Source organism: Anas platyrhynchos, chromosome 18 (genome assembly GCF_047663525.1).
Source record: "Anas platyrhynchos isolate ZD024472 breed Pekin duck chromosome 18, IASCAAS_PekinDuck_T2T, whole genome shotgun sequence".
Classification (NCBI taxonomy): domain Eukaryota; kingdom Metazoa; phylum Chordata; class Aves; order Anseriformes; family Anatidae; genus Anas; species Anas platyrhynchos.
Genome location: NC_092604.1, coordinates 10230283 through 10250305, shown reverse-complemented (window position 1 = coordinate 10250305; position 20023 = coordinate 10230283). Strand labels below are relative to the sequence as shown.

At 48.0% G+C, this 20023-nt stretch overlaps 1 protein-coding gene across 2 annotated transcripts in view; it reads left to right on the top strand.

Moving 5' to 3' along the window:
- Nucleotides 1–3868: 3868 nt before the first annotated feature.
- Nucleotides 3869–20023, top strand: part of ABL1 (ABL proto-oncogene 1, non-receptor tyrosine kinase) — a 65994-nt gene continuing 49839 nt past the window's right edge. Inside the window, exons 1-2 of one of the 2 annotated variants that reach the window (XM_027471158.3) lie at nt 3869–4443; nt 4607–4958. In XM_027471158.3, coding sequence (XP_027326959.1) covers nt 4823–4958 — 136 coding nt within the window. In that variant the 5' untranslated portion in view covers nt 3869–4443; nt 4607–4822. Of the gene's footprint in view, nt 4959–20023 lie in introns of both variants that reach the window. The other variant, XM_027471157.3, reaches the window with a different exon arrangement.

Sequence of the window (20023 nt, the reverse complement as noted above, 5' to 3'; positions counted from 1 at the left end):
TAGCAGCTGTTTATCTTAGTACTATTTGGGGAGACTGGGGTTTCTGCTGTGAAGCATCTATGGGGACGTACAGGCAATGAGATAGTGTCTGATGTTCCCTTTTCTGAAAGCATTTTTGAAGGCTATTGAGTTATCTGTATTTCATCCAGTAGCACTCTTTTTGTCTCTGCTACTTAACTATGCCAGGTAAAGGGCAAAAAAAGATGAAGAGACTGTACTGCACCACCTCCCAGAGAGATCTGATACCTGGAAATGGTTCTGCTGATCTCTTAGATGAACGCAAAATGTTCCTCTGTCCTTCAGCAACCTCTCTGCAGGCATCTAACAGGTCAGGAAGGATCTGGGGGTGGGTTAGGAGGCTCTTGAAAGCACCGTCAGTAATGTGGTAGAAGTGCTCTCAATTGTGGGCTGTCAGACCTGCAAGGTGAGACAGTGCCAGGTTCTGATAACGTGAATCTCAGGAAAAAGGAGCTGGTGTCTCTGCAGCAAGATGTGCCTGCACAGATGAGTTCCCTTCTTTGTATGTTTTTCCTTATTTTTTCTGCACAGCAGCATCTTTTTAAAACTATGCTCCATGTCCAGGCTTCTCATGCTAATCCTGTCTTCCCAGCATGAACTTTGGCTGCTTATTCTCAATAAATGAATAATTAACCTGAGAAACAATGAGCTAGATCTAGACTGCTTCATCTGCACACTGCAGCATTCCTGATATCTTGGCCTCAGGAATGTGTTAAACAGGGAAGGACGTGGGACTCATCCAGTTACGTGCTCCCAGATTCCTGACAGTTTTGTTTTTCAACCTATGAACAGGAGCACAAGCAGGAAAGGTTTGCTTATTGATCACTTCTGATCTGTGTAGGGAAATGGGGGTCCTGGCGGTTTTCTCCATGGCCACGAGAGGTCATTGCTGCTCTCTGCACATTCAGCCAGTGCCAAGCCCAGACCTAAATTCTGTGAGAAAGCTTCAACAAGGGGCTTGTTGGCAGTTCCTGCAACCCCATCTAGTGTAGCTTCACAAGCCAGCAAGTGATAAGAGATGGGAATGACAAACTGGCTGGGGAGGGATAAACTTCCTAAGCAGTTTCAAAGGTGCCTGATAGAAGGACGTGCCCAGCAGCCATTTACTGATGATTTGACTGAATCCTTGTGGCTTTTCTCTTCGATAAATATTGAGAGCTATTGACCAGTGCTCATCCACCTCTCTAGCGATGGGATGTGCTGCCAGAGCTCACAGTTTCCATGCAGAGACTTCAGGTACTAATCATGACCCACAGTATGGCAAATGCCTCTTCTACATTGCCCACCAGAGACGAGTGGGGAGTTGAGGGGACTGGGGGAGGTTTGGCAAACAGGACTGGGGAAGCCAGGGCCCCTCTGCATAGGCAGGTCGAGCTGTATAGATGCCTCTGAAATGGGAAGTGCTCAAGATGTAAAGGAGGACTCCAGCAAAAGCAGCATCCTCTTGCGTTCTTTAAATAGCCTGCGGGATTTTGCTAGGCAGCTAAGAAGGAGGGATGAAAAAGAAGGAACTATGGTTTCTGTGGTTTAGGAACGAAACCATAGCTGAAACAGGTGGGAAAAATTAACATACACAGAATGCCCATGTACGCACTAAACCAGCTTAGACCAATTCAATTTCTGGTCACTGCTGTCTGCCAGCATCGAGCCTGTTTATAAACCAGCCACAGCCCCTGCCTGTGCTGCCTATTCCGGGGCTGATACATAGTACAGATGTGCTTGCAAGTGGAGCTAGTAAATAGTTCCCTCGCTGGTGAGTGTTGCCTGCAGAAACGAGAGCACAAATCACTCATCTGTAGAAATAAATTTCCTGTTTCTTGGTGCTAGTGTTGATTCATGAACTAATATGAAGAACGGCAACCCCTCCCTTCGCTTCCAGTAATAACCACTGGGACTTCAAATCTGTGCTAATGGATTATTAATCCAATTACTGCTGCTATTATGTTACTTCTGTATCATCTGTGTGCAGTTTTGCTGTTCAAGTGAGGTGAATGGTATAAATACAAAGCCTCGAGCAGACCCTGGAAGATACTGAAATCCCACTGAGATGAAAGGCAGTCTCGAAATGGTTGTCTCAGGTTTCTGAGGACTGGCAATTAACGTGGTGAGGCTTGGTATTCGGTCAAGTGGTTTAAGATATTGTTACAGGGGAAATGGAGAAAATATCACGGCAGCTGTTGGATGTAACAACCCCCCGTGTAAGGGAAGGTAAATGGAAAAGGTACTGAAATTTCTTCTGGATTTCACTCTGCTTCAGTCCTACCACGGTACCTGATAGAGATTATCCAGAATGCTCCTGTTGCGCTCAGAAGGGAGCAATTTTTTCGTTAAGGAGTGGTGGGTACTGACTAATCTAGTAAGAAATTTCCCTCAGGTTGCTCAGCCTGTGTTGACAGACAGCTGTTTCTTCATTTTCCTTCAATCCGTGGGATCAGCCCGGGTATGCATTGGAGCTGAGTAGATAGATCATCGTCGTGAAAAGCTGATCTCCATTACTGAGATAAACCTGGAGAAATTCTGCTGAGGGGCTGTGCCCCTGGATTTGTCTCAGGGCAACGTTGCAGAATTTCTCTCTGCTGCGTGTGTAGCACAAACACCATTGGTACTTGAGTCACTAAGGGGAAAATGCAATAAAAATGGTTTGGGATCAGTCTCCTGGCTGAGAATTAGCAATGTAGGAGCAGGCGGGCGCAGCAGAGGTGTGGAGAATCCCTTAGGCCTGAAAGAAGGGCTATGTTTCAAATGCTATTGCAGGAAGATGAAAAATACATGTCAGCCAGGGACCTTGAGTGTGGCGTAGATGTGGAGTGTGTTTGGATTTGTCACAAGGGAGGAGCCCGTATAAACAAGCCACTCTGTGGCCAGATGGTTACCCCGAGCAGGAGGCTACTGCAGAAATTGCATTTGTGTGTTCTCCCATTGTCAAGTGGGAGCAGACGCAGACCTTTGACCAAGACACCCTGACCTCATCCTGCTGCCTCAACCCTCCTCTATTCCCAAGGTGAAGCGGAGAATGTACGAGGAACTAAAACATCTCCGGCGTCACGGGCTGTGCCCCGCAGCGTGGGGACCGCGTGTGCTGCACAGCTAACGGGTTGAACAAAGCGGGGTTTAACTCTGGCGTGGTACAGAATGGTGCACAAATAAAATTGTGTTTGTTTTATTGCCTCTTCCAGTGGCCTCTGTGGATGTTTTCGGTGTCAAGTTTTGCATATCCGCTGAAGCCAAGTCCTTTGTGCAGGCAGGACGACTGCTCCCTGCCTGCGGAGGAGCTGCTGGCGGGGCGTGCAGCTGCCTAGGTCGAGGTCTCCTCATCCTTCCACATCCCTGCGGGGAACGCAGGGTCCTGAGCTGTCCTGGGGTCTTAAATCCCTCATGGCAGGGGGGCTGTAGGTGGTCCGAGGGTCAGCCAGCTTTCCTTGACAGGCGGAGGAAGCCACTTGGGTGGCCTCGAACAGGGACAAGGGCTGTGCCGTGAGCTCTCCGGGCCCTTGGCTGTGCTCCGCGTAGGGGAAGAGCCCAACTTTAATCCTCAATTCGCACCATTGCGTGCTGTAATATGAACAAACACCTCTCCCACCTGCCCTTTCCACCTTCACCCCGTTCCCCTCAGCTCCCCCTCATCCTGAGGGACGCGGGGGCACCCCCTCAAACCCCACCGTGGCACCCCCATTCCCCTCACGGCTTCGCTCCCCATCCCCTCAGCGCTCATTATTCCCTCACAGCCCCCATTTCCCTCATTTTCTCCCCAATCCAAGCCCTATTTCTCCTCACAGCCTCGTGCCCCCCCCTCAGGGCCCGGCAGCGGGCGGGAGGCGGCGGCGATGGCGGAGGAGGGGCCGGAAGGGGCTGTGACCGCCTGCCGGCCGCGGGTTCCGCCATCTCCCTCCCCTCTCCCGGGGGTCTCTCCCCCCTCACCCTCCTCAGCTTTGTCCCCCTTCCTCCTGTCAGCCTCCCCTTCCTCCTCCTTTCCTCCTGCAGCCGGCCCCGCTCGGCCTCCCGGGGGTGCTGTGCGGGAGCCTCCCTGCAGGAGCCCGGCTGCAGCCCCCGCTCCTCCTCCTCCTCCTCCTCCCCGTGAGGAAGGCCGGGGGCAGGCAGCCGAGAGCGGGCCCAGAGCTGCTTCGACGGCCTCCATGGCCCCCCGGCACCCCCCCAGCTCGCCCCGAGGGAGAGGCACGGCAGGAGGCGAGGCGAGGCCGGGGGAGGCCGGAGGCCGCCGGGCTCTGAGGTGCCCCCGCCGGGCCGCCTGAAGCCTTTGGGGTGGTGGGTGGGGGGGTGCCGGCTGGTTGGCCTTGGCCGGCTCAATGCTATGCGAAAGAAAAGGAAAAAGAAAAAAAGGAGAACGAAGAAGAAGAAGAAGAAGAAGGAAAAAAAGGAGCCTCGACGCTGGTCGCTGGGGGGGGGAATGAGCGTTTCCTGCCCGGGGTGAGCCTACACGCGGGGTCTGGCGTGCGTGAGGTGACCTGACCCTGCTGCCCTCGGTGGAAGACACGCCGCGGACGGCGACGTGAAACTTCGGTGACACTTGTTTGGTGACACTTGTTAGGATCGGAACTCTTTAACTTTCCTTTTTTTTGTTTTCGTCAAGCCACCTAAGAAGCCTTGCTGCTGTCACCGAAAGCGTTGGGAGACGCCGTGCTTGCCTTGGGTCTTTGCCTCAAGTGACTTTATTACGTGGTGAGTGCAGCCAGCACGCCCACCTGAAGCGAATTCTCCTTCAGAGCTCCTTCCCAGCCTGGAAGATCGGGGGTCACGGACTTTGCTGAAGCTTCTCGTCCTGGGAAAGGCTGCCCATAGCTGCTTTATGGGGCAGCAGCCTGGAAAAGTTCTTGGGGACCAAAGGAGGCCAAGTCTGCCCGCCCTGCACTTTATCAAAGGAGCAGGGAAGAAGGAGTCATCGAGGCATGGGGGCCCGCACTGTAACGTCTTCGTCGAACATGGTAAGGTGTTTCAGCTGGTTTTTCTCTTGGTTTAATTTTGATTTACCCACATGGATGTGGCATGTGTTTGCTGAAGTGCATAGTGCAGGTACAAAAATGCTGTTCTTCATGGAAGTCTTTTGTTTGCTCTCCCTTCGTGCTTAAGGTGAATCTTCTGTGATTGTTTCTTATGAAATTACTCCACGTGCATCAGATTACTCAAAACCTGGGCTGTGATTCTGCTAAACATGGAATACAAGGAAGTAGCTCTTTAACGTCCTACAAGCTTCTCATTCTTGCCCTGGATATGTTTGTTGTTTGTTTGTTTGTTTTTAAGGTCTATGTAAGTGTTTCATCCTTTTTGAGTAGTTTATTTCGTAGGTATTGATGAACCACAGCTGATGGTGATGCTATTGCCACTGACAAGTGTTTTCAATTATCTTTACAAAAGGGGTTCTACTACTTGGAAAAAAAAATAGCCTGCTTTGGAAACTTTGTGGATAGTGCTGTTGTGACAACTGGTGGGAATAAAATAGTTCCTTGTTAATTTGTTCGGTGTGTTTACAGCACTTTTGGTTAGTGGTTTCTCATAGCCAGTTAAGCGCTGATCCTGTGCTGTGATGGATTTAAGTGCAAGAGGCTAAAAGTGGCCGAGTTAGGGGTATAGCAGCCCTTTCACCTGTTGGCATCCCACCAATTAAGAAGGGGTCAAGAATCTCAGGAAATCACAGCAGATTAAAAGTGCACTAGAACTTGGTTGGCTTTGTAAATGTTGCAAATGATTTATTTGTTTTTTTAAATGTCAGAAGAGATCTCAGCTAAAGGCATCTCTTTCAAAAGTTAGGCACAGAAATGAATTGTTTCTCTGGTACTTTTTGGAGTAATCCTTGCTTTTGCTCAGTGGTTTTTCAGTTCTAATAGTCTTTGAGAAAACGTGCAGTAGGCCTCTGTCCCAGGCTGGTGGGTAGGATTTTCGTAAAGCTTCTTCGACGGTTCTGACCTCACAGGAAAGTTTATCTGTGAACAAAATGAAACTGTGTCTATAGTCTTCATCTAATCAAAAATGAAAATGTTTGCTCTCTGAGAACATAACCCACCAGTAAGTGGAACAGCTTTGGTTTGGTTTCACTTTACCCGGGCTTTGCTTTCAAACTTTCTCTTACCCTGTGTTTCTAGAAGGGACCAAGAAATCCTGCGCAGCGTTTAGCAGAGACACCAGCAGAGATGTACTGAAATACTACTTTGAGTCACAGCTCTTCCTTCTGATTTTTGCCCAGTGTTTGTGCGCTGAGGTTATTTGGATATTGGAGGTAATTACTGGAAGGTTGGGGAGTAAGTGCTAACTTAGCCCCCCGATGATAAACCTGCTGCAGGACTTTTCCGAGCTGTGCTGTCCGCACCGTGCTACACCCACTCCTCCAACCCCGGTTTGGTCGCTGCTTTTGCTACTTTGGACAGAGTTTCAAGGTCAGATGAGATACAGCAAGCCCTCGCCGCAAGCAGTGCAATATTCTACCCACCTTTGGTGTTTTGATGTAGCAGAAGAGCCAGAAACGCTCCTTTTTGATCATGTAACAGGAGCAGGCAGATGGTAACTTTATGCTGGTGTGACCCCAGGTCAGAAGATCCCAGTACATTTGGAAAGAAAAACAGCAGCTATAATGTCCGTGTACCATATGTCCACGAGAGACCTCGGTGGCTTGATTTAGAAAAGAATAAACTTGAAAGGGGACATCAAGGCCAGTACATCTGTTCGGAGAACTGCAACAGATCAGCCTCACTTAGCTGCATGAGGAAAAGTTTCTGCCTTTGAGTAAATGAAATGGTTCTTCGTGGTGCTGGCAGGAGAAGGCTGTACCACCGGTTCTGTGTTGTTCAGCTCTATTTTGAGTTTGGGCTCCTTCTAGCCTGAAAAATGATGTCTTAAAATATCTAGAAAAATACTGAGGAAGCAAAGCTCATTGTAGAAAGTTATTCATCTCCCTCATTTTTTTTTTTTTAATCAATAACTTTGTCTTTGAAATATATATATATATATAATCTGACATACAGACCTTATGACCTCTTGACTTTATAACTGATGGACAGAATAGTGTTTTGTGGTTTCAGTGCTATTCAGAAGTGGTGCTGTAGGGTGCATCTTATAAAAGTAGATTGGGATTTCTTAGGACTTGAATTGTTTCCATGTTTGTCTTTCAGCATTTTCATTACATGGGTTCTTCTGAATGCTAACCACTGTGTGTGGATTTTCTGACTGGGCCTGCCTTAAGGGCTGCTTAAAGCTAACCCTTAGTGATAGTTGAACTCTTAAAGGTACTTGGTTGAGGCTCTTGTTTTAATACACAAAAAGTTGGGTTGGTAGTAGCGACCTGCTCTGGTTGTCTTTTGGTAAAGCTGTCTGTAACTTTGGTGTTTCAGTGGGACCGCTCCCCGCTAAGTCCACTACGGCCACCTCAGGATCACCACCTGTTTAGTGGTGATCTTCAGAGCACTGGAGAGCTTAAATGCTTCCCTAGTACTGAATTTGGTGGGTAAATAGGCAAATTAAGTTGGTAAATATTATCAGGTGCTAACAGTGTATGGCAAAATGACCTTCAGGGCCGGAATTCCATTTTGCAGGCTGTAGCACTCGAAGCAATGCATCAAGTGGCTTCTGAAAAGCAAGAAGGCAAGTGGCCAGCAATCAGCTCTGCTGGTGGTCAGACGCTGGGCTGGAATAATGCAGAAAAGCTCTAAACTTTGTCGTGAGTTGACAATTGTGGGAAAAATCTGTGGGCAAGTTTTGGCGTTGTTCTTTGTCTTGTTCCTTTATCCGCTAAGAATATTTTACGTGCTGAGTTGGCTCTGGTGCAGTTACCCTGGGCAGCGGGGTAGCCCTTGACGGTGCAGCTGAGAAAGTATAATGGCAATGTCTGCCTCTTCCCCTATGCTTTTCTCAGCTGAGAAATGAGTCTGTAGTCTCTGCTTTTGGGGAGTATCCAACTGAGAGCAAAACCTTGGCCAGTATCTGATTAGTGGGATGGATTTTGTCACTGCAGGTTGGTTTGCCCAGTAGTACCAGGACGTCGTTCTCAGCAGAACTCACGCTTTTGAAAAGAAGAAAACAAAACGTGTTTTGCCCCGAGACTCAGAGTCCTCCATGAACATCACACCTCTGCCTCTCTTGGGGTGCTGCTGCATGGGGGATGAGCAGCTGCCCTGCAGCATCGCGGTGCGGCAGGAGCTCTGAGCAAAAGCAGCACCCGAAGGCTTTGAAAAATGAATTTTAATGGTTAACTTGTGCTGCTGAGGTGAAGAAGAGCTGAGGTTACCGAACTCTGCTGGCTGTGGGGTTGCTGCCTGGTCAGCAGTGGGGCAGCGCTGCGAGGGGTGAGATCTCGAGGGGTTTCCCTGCTTGCGTGTGCCCCAAAAGCTGGGTTTTGTACGTAGGTGGAGATAGCAGCTGAGAACGGGGGCCATCTGTCCATGCTTGTGGTGTCAGACCTTGAGCGAGCTTTTTGGCTTTAATACTGGGAAGTTTGGTAAGTAGAGACCTGAAACGTGGGTCGTTCACATGATGCCAAAGCTCTGGTACCTGTCTCTGCTGTCGTTAGCACCACTTTTGCTGCAGCAGTCAGCACTGGCTGGCTGCGGGGAGCAGAAACTGCCTGGAGAGGTTTTGGGCATGCAACTTTCATGTGCCACCTCTCCTTACGTACAGAGAATCAGTGATGGATGCAAACCCAGGCTCATCACTTTCATTGTTTTCTGCTATAAATCATAGCCACGTTTTTTATTGCTTTGCAGCATGTGTCAAAGTTTATATATCTGACTGCGGAGTTGGTAGAGAGAGAAGGAGCTTGCTTTATAATCTGTATTACACCTCCGTGCTACCAGGGAGCGATAGCTGCTCAGCTTTCAGCTTTATTTTCTGTATGAGAAAGCGATAGGGAAGCTTCAGCAAGTTTCTTACCTTACTGAAAATAGGAGAACTGCAGGAACTGGATCCGCTTTTCCTGTATTTCTGGTACTGAATACTTCTGAAGTTGGCTACTATAAACTTTTTCATATTGCTTCAAACGTTTTCTTATAAGGGTGCTGAAAGTTTTGGTGCTTTAATGAGGAAGTAATTGCCCCAAACCGATCTGTGGCGTAAGCTTGCCAAAGCTGCTGGTTGGAGACCAGCCCTGTGACATTCACTGTTAGGAAAAAGATCAGTTGAAAGTATCTTTGCCTGTACTGCTGATCTTAAAATTTACTTTTTTTTAAGAGTCTTTAGGTTTAATGATCTAATTTGGTTTACATCATTAAATTTTGTTTCCACTGCGAAAATTATGAAAACGAGTAAATTGCTTTGGTTCCTTCCTAATGACTTAGTGACCGAGCAGCGTATGCAAGCATGTAATGTAATATATACTGCTGTAATTAGATCAGTATTTATTATTTTAATGAAATGTTGCTCTCTTTTTATACCATGTAGGAAAATACCTAGTTCCAAGAGGCTCCAGTTATTGTTCTGTTGTGAGTAAAACGTTGTTAGTAGCCTGAAGACTTTGGAATATATTTCTCTCAGCTGGACGCTCCAAGACAAGCAATAATAGGCGACTTTGTACTCGTTACCCTTTATCTTGCAGGTACTTTATATGCAATATAAATTTATTAGATCGTGAATTGCCCATACAGGGAAGTAATTTAAGTGAGATTCCTTCCGTTCAAGAACTGCTTCTTTAAAACCCGTGTGGCTGCAGACCTTGCGTATCTCTCTTTTCCTTGTTCCTCGGGACATTGTTACACTCAGTGTCTGCCTCACCACCTGCGAAAGCTGAGACTCGAAGGAGACAGCTTAACTGCTCGAGTTCCACCTAGACCTTTCACCTGAAACTGTATTGCTAACGTCGGCCTCGTGGAAATCCCCCATTTAAAACCCCCCTTCGATATCTGAGCCTCTGTTCTAAACCGACAGAACTTTTTTCGTTATTAGCTTAGAGATTTGGCAAGTCCCAAACTTTAATTTTCATCTCTATTAGGAGAGAATTATCTATGGCTTTTGAGATCACTGCTTATGTACCCAGCCCCGATGTGCTTCAGTATTAATCTGGGTAATGCTGACATCTGCTGCACACCAAATGCAGATCTGTGTGCTGCCTCTCACTATATCCCTTTCCATCATACAAAGCCCTCGCTATCATTTTTCCTGCTCCAATTATCAAATACCACTAAGTTTCACTAAGAAGCCCCCGTGCAGAACTTGATCCAGGGCAGGAATATGCTAGGAACGAGGCCTAAGATTTGCTAAACTGTTTTTCCGCGCGGTGAGGTGGAAGATGAGGATGGGGAAAGGCTAATCCTTTTCCTGGGCAAAAGCGGTTCTGTTTTGTGCACCGCCTAATCTTTGATAGCTTGCCATGTTTAAGCAGTTCAGCTCCTTCGTGATGAAGCAGTTGCTCGTATGCCAGAGCTTCGTTAATAGATTGTGCTGGTTCTGCATTCTCGTTATTTACACGTTTTAATAGAAAGGCTCTGCGAGGAGATCAGGACGGGGAGGCAAGAGAAAGCTGCGGGGGATTAGAAACGGAGATCATGGCTTGCGAGCGATCATCTCCTTCAGCACGCCTCAAAATTTGCCAACAGACTTGCAGCATTTTAAACGGCAGCGTTTAAGTCTTGAACTGGGAAGTGAGGAGTTGGCAGCGTCCTGCAGCAGAGAGCTGGGGGTGCAGGGGCCTGTCCTCGATGCTTCGTGCCACCGGTGCTGTGGCGTGGGCACTAGGAGGCAGAGGTGGCCCTGGAGAAACACATGGCTTTGTGGCTGTGAGGCAGGGACGCTGTGCTTTGAGAACCTGGTAGAGCAGGCAAGAAATAAATGGAAGAATAAAAAGTGGTGTTGGTTTTAGGGGATCGTGCTGCGTTGACTCCCGTGGGTGGGACTGCGAGCAGCGCCCTGGCGAGGTGGCAGGTGAGGAGTGCCTGGAGTAGCTTCTGCTCTTTATAAATATCCTCCTGGTGCGGGGATGTGCTCAGGATTGGAGGCAGGACGCCCAGCACCACAGCTCAAAGCCTTCAGCACCCCCAGATCGCACAGAACACGGCTGCAGCTCCGTTGGTCTACGTGCTGCACACCGCAAGGTTTGAAACCTGTATTTATTGCCGGGGTATTGTGTGCCCAGGGGTGTTCGGTGGCATCTTCCTGCACTGCAAATTATTTCATTTGTGTTCCTGCAGACTGAAGGAAGCCTTTAAAACACCGCTGGCCTTCTGGAGTTATTGTTTCAGGTGGACTTTGCTTTCTTTCCTGCAAGAGGTAGTAAGTCTCCTTGTAAAAAGGTTTGTTGTGAGCCACAGAGGTCTGGGGCTGTAGGAGCACGTAAAGCACTTTCAGCAGAAGTTAGGCCACAGTGTTGGTTTGGTTTTTATTTTTATTTTTGTTTTAACTGCGTCTTGCTCTACGCTGATCAAAGATCAATCTAAACAACCTGGTGGGGTTGTTAATCTGCATACCAAACTGCCCATGTAATCAGTTCATGGAGGAATCCTGGACAAAAAAGGGCAATGAACGTCTAGTCAATTTTAAGAAGCAGAGCTAAGGCAATGTTTTTCCTTAGTTCTTAGCATTTTTCTTTAAACTGGCACATTTAATCCCAATTCTGCACATAGGTATTAAGCGTAACTTCTCTTGAAACAGCTGGAGGTCGCAGTGACCTGATGGCAAAACAACACAAAGCTGCTGAAAGTGTGTTGTAGGCTTTGGAAAGAGTTCCTCTCCACGTGTCTCCTGTTAATGACAGGGTGAGCATGCCCTGAATACCAGCTTTCTCTAGTTTTGCCTGGAGTACTCTCTGAATTCAGGCTTTTAGTTAATTTTTATCGTTCTATCCCAGCCCTTCTTCCTTGCTGTTTCCAGCTAGGTTGCAGAAAGCGTGGAGCTTGCTTTTCCACAGAGCGTTTGCTGCTGATTTACACAGATGTGAGACCATCACTCCTTGAGAGGAGAGGGCTGCTGCTTCACGTTGCATTGTCCCCGTGCCCTGCTTTTACCTAAGGACTAGAACTTCACCGTATCATTTCCAGGCCCCGAGCCGTGCCCAGCTGTGTCCTAAACTCACCTGCTGAAGCACAGCCTGCTCATTGCAAACCCTGTTTGCTTCAGACTCTTCTAAACTTTAAACTTTAAAAGAGGAAGCTGTCAGGCTTTGGGGAAATGCTCGTTAGTTCATTCATGTTAAGGCTGCTTAATTTCAGTGCATCCTCTGTGCCCTCTCGTGCGAGGCAGCTGGCGAGGGGCTGTGCCCTGCAGGTACGTGCGGGAGTTCTTGACTCCTGGTGCGACCACCGAGGTTATCAACAGGGCACCGGCGTGGTCAGCCCAAGCCTTTGCACCTGTGATACCTTTAGAGTAAGCCTTGAGAAAAATCAACTGCCGTTTGGGGCACTGGCCACTAGGTGTCTTTTTTGGAATCGTTTTAATGGCTAACTGGTTAAATCAGCCCCTGCATGGGAGGTGGCTGGGAAATGAGCAGAAGCTCGTGGCAGGAACCCGGGTCAGAAGTGACAACCTTGCATTTCGGAAGGAGCGGCTGTCAGAGCTTCTCAGTTCCTTTACACCTATCACTGTTTCAAGCTCGCTCAGACCCAACACACTGATTGGAAAAAAAACAGTTGTGAGATGATGTTTGCTTTTGCTCTTAATGGGAAAACCTCGCTCCATTGCTACCTTGAGCTCCGTTTCAGCCTGTTCTTCAGGGTGAAAACAACAGAAAATAGGTTGCAGTGCTGTATGCCCTTCTAACTGTTGTTGACTTCTGCATTTGATCACATTTTCCCCTCCTCTTTTGCTCTGCCACACAGACTTTTTAAAATTGTGTATGCGCATCTTTATTCCTTTATATTTAATCGCGTGGTCCTCTCAGAATAAACATTGATTTTGTAAATCCTCTTTCAGTATTGTGCCCAGCGTTTCTAAACGTGAAGTTTTCCTGGCGAGGATACTCGGGGAGGATGCAGAAAACAGTATGCAGCCTGTTGGAGCTATTTACACAGTGGGTGTCAGAATTGCTATCACAAAACTAATTGAGGAGTTAAACTTTTACGAAGTCATAACAATGCCCACAAAAGAGAAGCTGTAATCTAGTAATTCTCTATTTTACTCAAATCTCTTTTGGATGGGAGAAATTTATTATAATGCAGGAGATTTAGTGCATCAAGCAAAATAGTTTGGGCTGTAAATATGTATGCTTGAATGGTTTTTTTATTTTTATTAATTCCGAGCTGTCTTCATATCCTCTGTAAATCTGACAACGGATAATGTTGGTTTAAAAGGTACGTTCCAGTGGAGCCAGCGTTACGGGAACAGTGATTAGAGCTGTTGTTGTCTGGTTACACCTCATGTTTGCAAATAACTTCGGAAAGCCCAAATGAAAAGTATTGAATTAATGCCAAGCTGTTTCTCCTTAAATACACTTAATTTGATGGATAAGAAATGCATTTAAAATTACTTGCAATTGAACCTTTACTTCTTTTAAGGCCGTTGATGGGTTCCGTTAAATGTTTGCTATATATATATTCTCTGAATGCGTAGCTATTTAATAAAAAATAGATATCCTTTCCTGGAAATGAGCCGGAGGGGAGACAAAGCTGTTCCCATCACTCGGTACTGTTGATGTTTGTACAGAAGCTGTGAGTGCTGTGGGTTCTCGGTTACATCTCCCACACCCCTTTGGCTCTCGGGGCGGTGCTGCTTCAGGTGCCACGGCACAATTAGCGCTGCGAGGTGATCACGTAGGGCTGCACGTGTTGCCTGACTCTTTTTGTTCGATATCATCAGGAGAACAAGCTGCTGGGGAAACTCAAGTTCAATTAAACCTCGGTGCAGGACTTTCTGATGCCTTTTTCTTGTTCTAGCTGGGGCGTGCAGTGAGGGTGACGATGAGTACGGTGCCAGAGGCATTGCTTTGGTGTTGCTTGCACCGCCTGTGGGTTTAGTGTAGGAACTTGTTTCTGTAGGGGCCAGATCCTGCAGGGACCCTGCTTACCAGAACCTACAGTGCTGATAAACCCCCTCAAATAAGCAGATAGGATTTTTGAGCCAAGCAAGAAGATGAATCAGACAATCGTGGTTGGAGTTCCGGAGGTAATCATTAGTTTTAAGTGCTGATGTAGTCGCTGTGTTGTCCTCTGTGGGGCGATCTGTCAGGTCCTGCCATGCTGCCCAGCAGAGCTCTCCGCCAGTAGTCGTGGACTTCCTTGCACAGTAAGGTGGCTTTGTGCTTGTGGGTAAGAACACGGGGTTTCAGGGACGTGAAGTGAAAATAGCGAGCAGTGCTGCGTTTGTCATCCCGTCCGGAGTCACAGCATGGTGCAATGCCAACGTGAGGTTTACTGAAATAAGCAGCACGAATCCACGGGGATGCGTGAGGTGTCTGTTGTAATAAAACACGTTAAATGTCATATTTGGGGACTTCTGTTACCTTTTCTCCCCCCACAAAGTCAGTGTTACAGCGACTCAGCCGCACTCACGTCATTTAGCCCTGCGGGACATTAACAACCCCCAGGTCAAGGTGAAGGGCGCAGACGCCCCGGAGCAGATGCTTTCCAGCTCAGACATCGCCATCACCCATGGTTTTCCCAAATTAGGAAGCTTCAGCTGGACTTCCCAACCTGATGATGTGAAGCCCTTGCTATGACATGGCCACCAGCGAGGCTTGAATCACCCGGAGCTGAGGGCGCCTCGTCACCCACCGCGGGTGAGTCGCGGCCTGCCGAAGGGTAGGTGCTGGGCAGGAGCAGCACCGAGCGGTGTCTGAAGGGCCGGCTTCTGCAGAGATTTTGGTGGTTCTGCCTTTAAATCAGCTGGAGCAGCTCCGTGGATGTGGCTGCTTTTAAATTCCAGAATCAGAAGCGCGGCGGCTGGTCCCTGGTCCGTGGCTGAGGCTTTCATCTGCCGAAGCCGCGTTGCTGGAAGCTGATGTGCTGCTTGTGAAACGCTCCCCCAAGGCAGCTCAGGCCCTTTGGGGACGGGGACTGAGGACTGGAGCGAATCAGACGGGCGGTTTCTGTTTGCATTATTAATACGGGACGTTTTGCCGTTCTCAGATTGGAATCGCTCGCAGCTGAATTTTAAAAATGCACTACTGCTAAAAATTTCAGAAGGAAAACCGACCTCATGCGAGCCGAGGTGCTCTCTCCTACCTCCGAGACCTCTTAGTGCAGTCATCACAGGTGATCTCCTTGGGGTTTGGGTTCTTTGCTGTCACCACCCCTGTGCAGTGGGGTCTGGCGGGCAGCTTGATGTGAGCTTTGCACCTCCTGCAGAGGAGAAAGGCCCTGCCTGAGGCAAAGGACATCAAAAACGTAGTTGTTGTGTTCCTGGTGTGTAAGAAAACTGTCGTTTATTTACAGCGGATCCAAGCGCACAGCACGATGGCATGTTGTTATGGCAGTGCGGGACACAAAGCTGAGCAAACAGATTCCTTTAGGCTACAGAAGAGATGGTAGAGACGAGGTAGGGCACTTCCCTTGCTCCTTCCTTTCTCATCATGAAGTGTTTAAAGAAGAAAAACTTGGAGGAGGTGAAGCAACGTGCTTGGCTCTCGATTGCTGAGGCTGGCGCCCCCGGGGTTCGCACCTTGCTGTGGGATTTCCTCCTAGCCCGGGATCGTACCCGGTGGAAGGGGTTCTTGCAGACAGCAGGAAGGAAAGCTGCTGCCACCAGAACCTACCCGAATAAAACCCGACAGAAAAGCCCATCACACGGGGCCTTTCCTTATTGCCCAGCGCCAGCTGGTTCAGCATCTGAACGAATAACCAAGATTTTTTCCAGCATTTCCCCTCAATCCGAGGGTTGTCCCCGCACAATTGAACTGTGTATTGGAAAGAGGAAAGAAGGCTGCTTCTTCCTCCTCAGGGGTAGAAAAGGGATAAGAAAAGGGGTGGAAATGCCCAAGGGTACTTGGGGACGGGCTAATTTGTGTTGGTTGGTTTAGATCAAAGCACAGCCTTTTGTACAGGTGCTAGTGCCAACACACAGAACGCCTTGTGTTCATTTTGACTTGATTTTTCATCTGGGGTGGGAAATAAAGCTTAAATTCTTCTGACATAACTTAGAGAATGCTCTTTGGTAGGTGCCTACCCGCTGTCCTTCTGCCGTTTGCGAATTTGTGTAGCGCATGCCCTGACATTTTGCACTCCTCCTGTGTTTGTCTTCCACTGTGCTCGAGCTGATTTTTTTTTTCTCCAAATTGTTGCTTTTCCTCTTGGAGGAGCAAGTGTCTGTCTTCAAATTGGATGCTCTTTGCAGCTTGGCTGCTTGCTTTGTGTTCTGACAGGCTGGGAACCCTGCTGCTGAGCTGAAGAAGCTGAAATCCTTGCTTAAAAAAGAAAATTGTAATTTCTTACTGCCTGCTAGAAAAGCCGCTGGCCTGCACTTGCAGGTGACCCGCCAGAGATTTAAAAAAGAGAAATTGGATTTTATCCTCTTTTTTTTCCCCTGGTTTTAAGATGGCCAGAGCTGGCATGAAAAATGGGAGCTTTCTACGAGGGGCTTTGTCTGCCCTAAGCAGCAAAAAAGAGCAACCCTGATCTTGTTTCTCTTCTTGGGTCACCTTTTAAGCTTTTGGCTCTATTAGCTTGCTATTGAAAATAGTTCTTCTTCCTTCTGCCCCTTTGTGTGAAGGGAAATAGATGTCTTGCCCGCTCAATTGGCTATTTTGACATCTTTCTACACTTCTCCATAGTCGTTCCTTCCTGGTGCACGGTGTGAAGGGGGTGCTCACACGGTGGTGGTGCCTTTCTGGGGACAGCTGTATGGGAAGCTGTTGTTGCAATTATTCTCTTTGGATGAGGTTGATCAAGGTTTTTACCCAAACTCATGGGTATGGCTGGGTCCTGTTGTCTGAGGGATCACGCAGACGGTCGCACATTACAAGCTTTGTTCTGAAAACCTGCCTTTTCCTGCAGATCGTGGGTCCGTGGGATGGGTCCTCGCTTTCCACTTTCTTCTCGCCAGTTGTTGAGGTCTGACCTGGACTTTGCAGGGAGGGTGACGGCGTGATTGCAGCGCGTCGCTGCGGGACAGGCGCCCCAGTTCAGGTGTTTTCTTCCTCGTTCAGCCCGCTGATTTTTATTTATTTTAACAAACAGCAGCAGAAATTGAAGAAACAATAATGCACAGATCCACCTCTCGGCAATTTCCTTTCTTCCATTGCTCTGACCAGAACAGCGATGGGAGAGAAGGGGCATGATTGCAGCAAAATGTTACGTGTCTCTTCCATAACATAAACCCTGTACTTTAGGAAAGATTGCATTCCTGCACTAAATAGTCCACAAATAGCCTCCTTCAATTTTTCTCTGTTGTCTCTTTCCCACAAATAATATTTTCATAAGATGCCATCTGAATTGATGCCACTCTTTTCTCTGGTGTATGAGCGGTTATCTTTCTGCTGTCACAAAATAATCCTTCCAGCTGAGATTGAGTTCATCGTTCAGCATCTGTGTTCAAAGGAAACGGCTCCAGGATTACCAAAAAGCGAAGAGCCACGGGGAGACCATCTTGCTGGTGCGATCCTTGGGGCTTTGAGATTTGGGTTCACAGCACTTGGTATTTTTTATTTATTTATTTATTTTTTTACCTCCTGTCTAGGGACATTTTATCATCCTCCTCTTTCCTGTTCCGAGCAATTACCATTTATTTTATCTTCAAGCAGCAGCCTGTGGCAATAAATTTTAGGAAATTCCTTCCCGCCCTTTATTAAGCCCTACATAATAGCTTCCGCTACTCACTCATACGTTCATTAGGAAGAATTAAATGAGTGCTGGCGGCCATTAGCAGAGCATTTAATAACCTCTCCAAGGGAAGGTGCAGCAGATTGGAATAAATGAACAGGAGTAAAAACAAATGAAATAACTATGTAGAATACGCTCAACTAATTTGTTCTTAAAAAAATGATAAAATCACTTATTTACATGAACGTAGCATTTCTTAAAGGGCCTGGTTGAGACAATCCCCAGTCGCCAAACTCCGCAGGCAGCGACGGTGTGTGCTTGGCTGGGCTGCCTCGTGGAAGGGGATTGTTTTAGGGTGAGAAAGGGTGTTTTAGTGTGTCCTGATGTTGGTGGCAATGCTCGCGGGTGGCAGTGAGGACATAGATCTGTCTGGGAGGAACCAGGCCGTAGCTAATAGCTCCTCACATCTCTTATCAGCCCCGCAGCCCCTGCTGGTGTGCTGGGGGCTCGTTCCCAGTAACGAAGTCACCCCCTCCTTTACCAGCTCTTAAGTTCTGGTTTAAAGGAAACTGCTGTCAGCTGACACTCGGCACGTCAGGGATCAGACGCTGAACACCCCAAAAATGATCTCTGTGGAATGCAACTACCTGAGCAGGTATCCCTGCAAGCACGTTGTGGAGGAGATCTCAGTGAGTAAGGCGCTGAAATCAGGACTAGGGGTGGCCTCGGGCTTGCACGTAGCATCGTGTGCAGCGGCTGAAGCATTTCCACTGCCTCTGCTCCCTTCCACCACTGGTAATACTTGAGCATCCACGCCTGCAGTCCGATCCGTACCGGGACTCGTGTGGATTAAAGCCCTCTTGTAGTGGCTGGGGAGGCTGCAGAGCAGGATACACATTTCCTCATCGTGATGGGGAATGACAGAGGGTGAAGGTGATCCCAGCTGCTGCTTCACCATCCCACTCGTGGTGAACTGGGGCAGCTGGGCACGTGAGCGTGGGAGGGCAAACGCTGCCTGCACGTCGGATTTCCAGTGTAAGTGCCTTGCTCAGCAGGCTGCAGTGCTCGAGGAGCTACCGCAGCCACGTCGCCGCTTAATGCAAAGCCTCAGACCGGCTTTTACTTGGGACAAAACACCGAGTAAATAACTAACGCGAAAACTTGACAGCAGTGGTTCTTAACAGCCTGTATTTCATAACGGGAATGGTGACGACCTTAATTTCATTCCACCGTTCCCTGTTTTAGAGGTGGAAGTGTCTCAATTCAGAAGTAATTCAGCTATTGCGGATGATGGTGTTTTTTTGCTGAGGTTTTGTGGTTGTTTTTATTTTAGTTTTGCTGCAGTCATTTCTGATCTCATTTGAGGAATCAACGAGTTGAGAATAATGACACGATAATTGCTGTTATTGAACCAAAGATGCAGTTTAAGGTTTTTACCTGGATCACTACATTTGATTGATATTTTAATTTGGTTTTGGCAGATGAAAGATAATGAGGATTGGTTTGCACTGGGATTACTGATTTTTTTCCCCTGCTTTCTAGTACGCACGTAGCTTTCCTATTTTAATTTCTTATTATATTTAAAGATTCGACAGTATAAGAAGGGAGCTGATCTGCACAAATAACTTCAATATCTGTGCTGCTAAAACGCTCTGAACATCTCCAAGTCTCCGTGCCAGGTAATAGTGCCGCTAATGGCTTTCAGATGCATTGCAAACAACATCGGAGGGATACACAAACCTATATATCAACGTGGATCTTTGCATTGCTTTTTAAATGGCCTAATCAGCTCTCATTTACGGGAAGGAGTCTGTGGGAGAGGGGCAGACGCTGCTTGAGCCGATGGGTTTGGGATCTCTGGTACGTGGGGACCAAGCGTTGCTGAAGGCAGAGTCCGAGGAGCTGATGTGTGCTCCGGGAGCACTGCCCTGCTGGGACACAGCAGCCTCGGTGATTCTCGCTGTTTCCTCGTGCTTCTGCGGCGTCTTGCAGGTGGGCCCTGGCTTCTGAACGCAGGCAATAAAAGCAGGGATGTTAAAATCAAACATAAAGCAGCCGTGCTTCCTCTGCGGTGTTCCCCTTTGTTGTTATCGTGGCTTCAGCTGGCAGTGCTGGGGCACTTCCTTCTCCGTTTGAGTTACGCTGGAAGCTTGTGCCCCAGATCTGAGAAACTTGGTTAAAGAGGCAATGTAAATCCCAAATGCTTGCCCTCGCTCTAATCGAAGCTAAAAATTGCAATAATATCGTTATCACTGGGCACAATTCCTCGGTGCCCTCCTCCTGCCCGCTGACGTGAGCACGCTGACATCTGATGCGGAGCAGAGGCAGCGGTGGAGGCCGGCAGCAGCTCGCTAATGGGTTGCTGATTGCTCTCCTGCTCCCTCTGCATC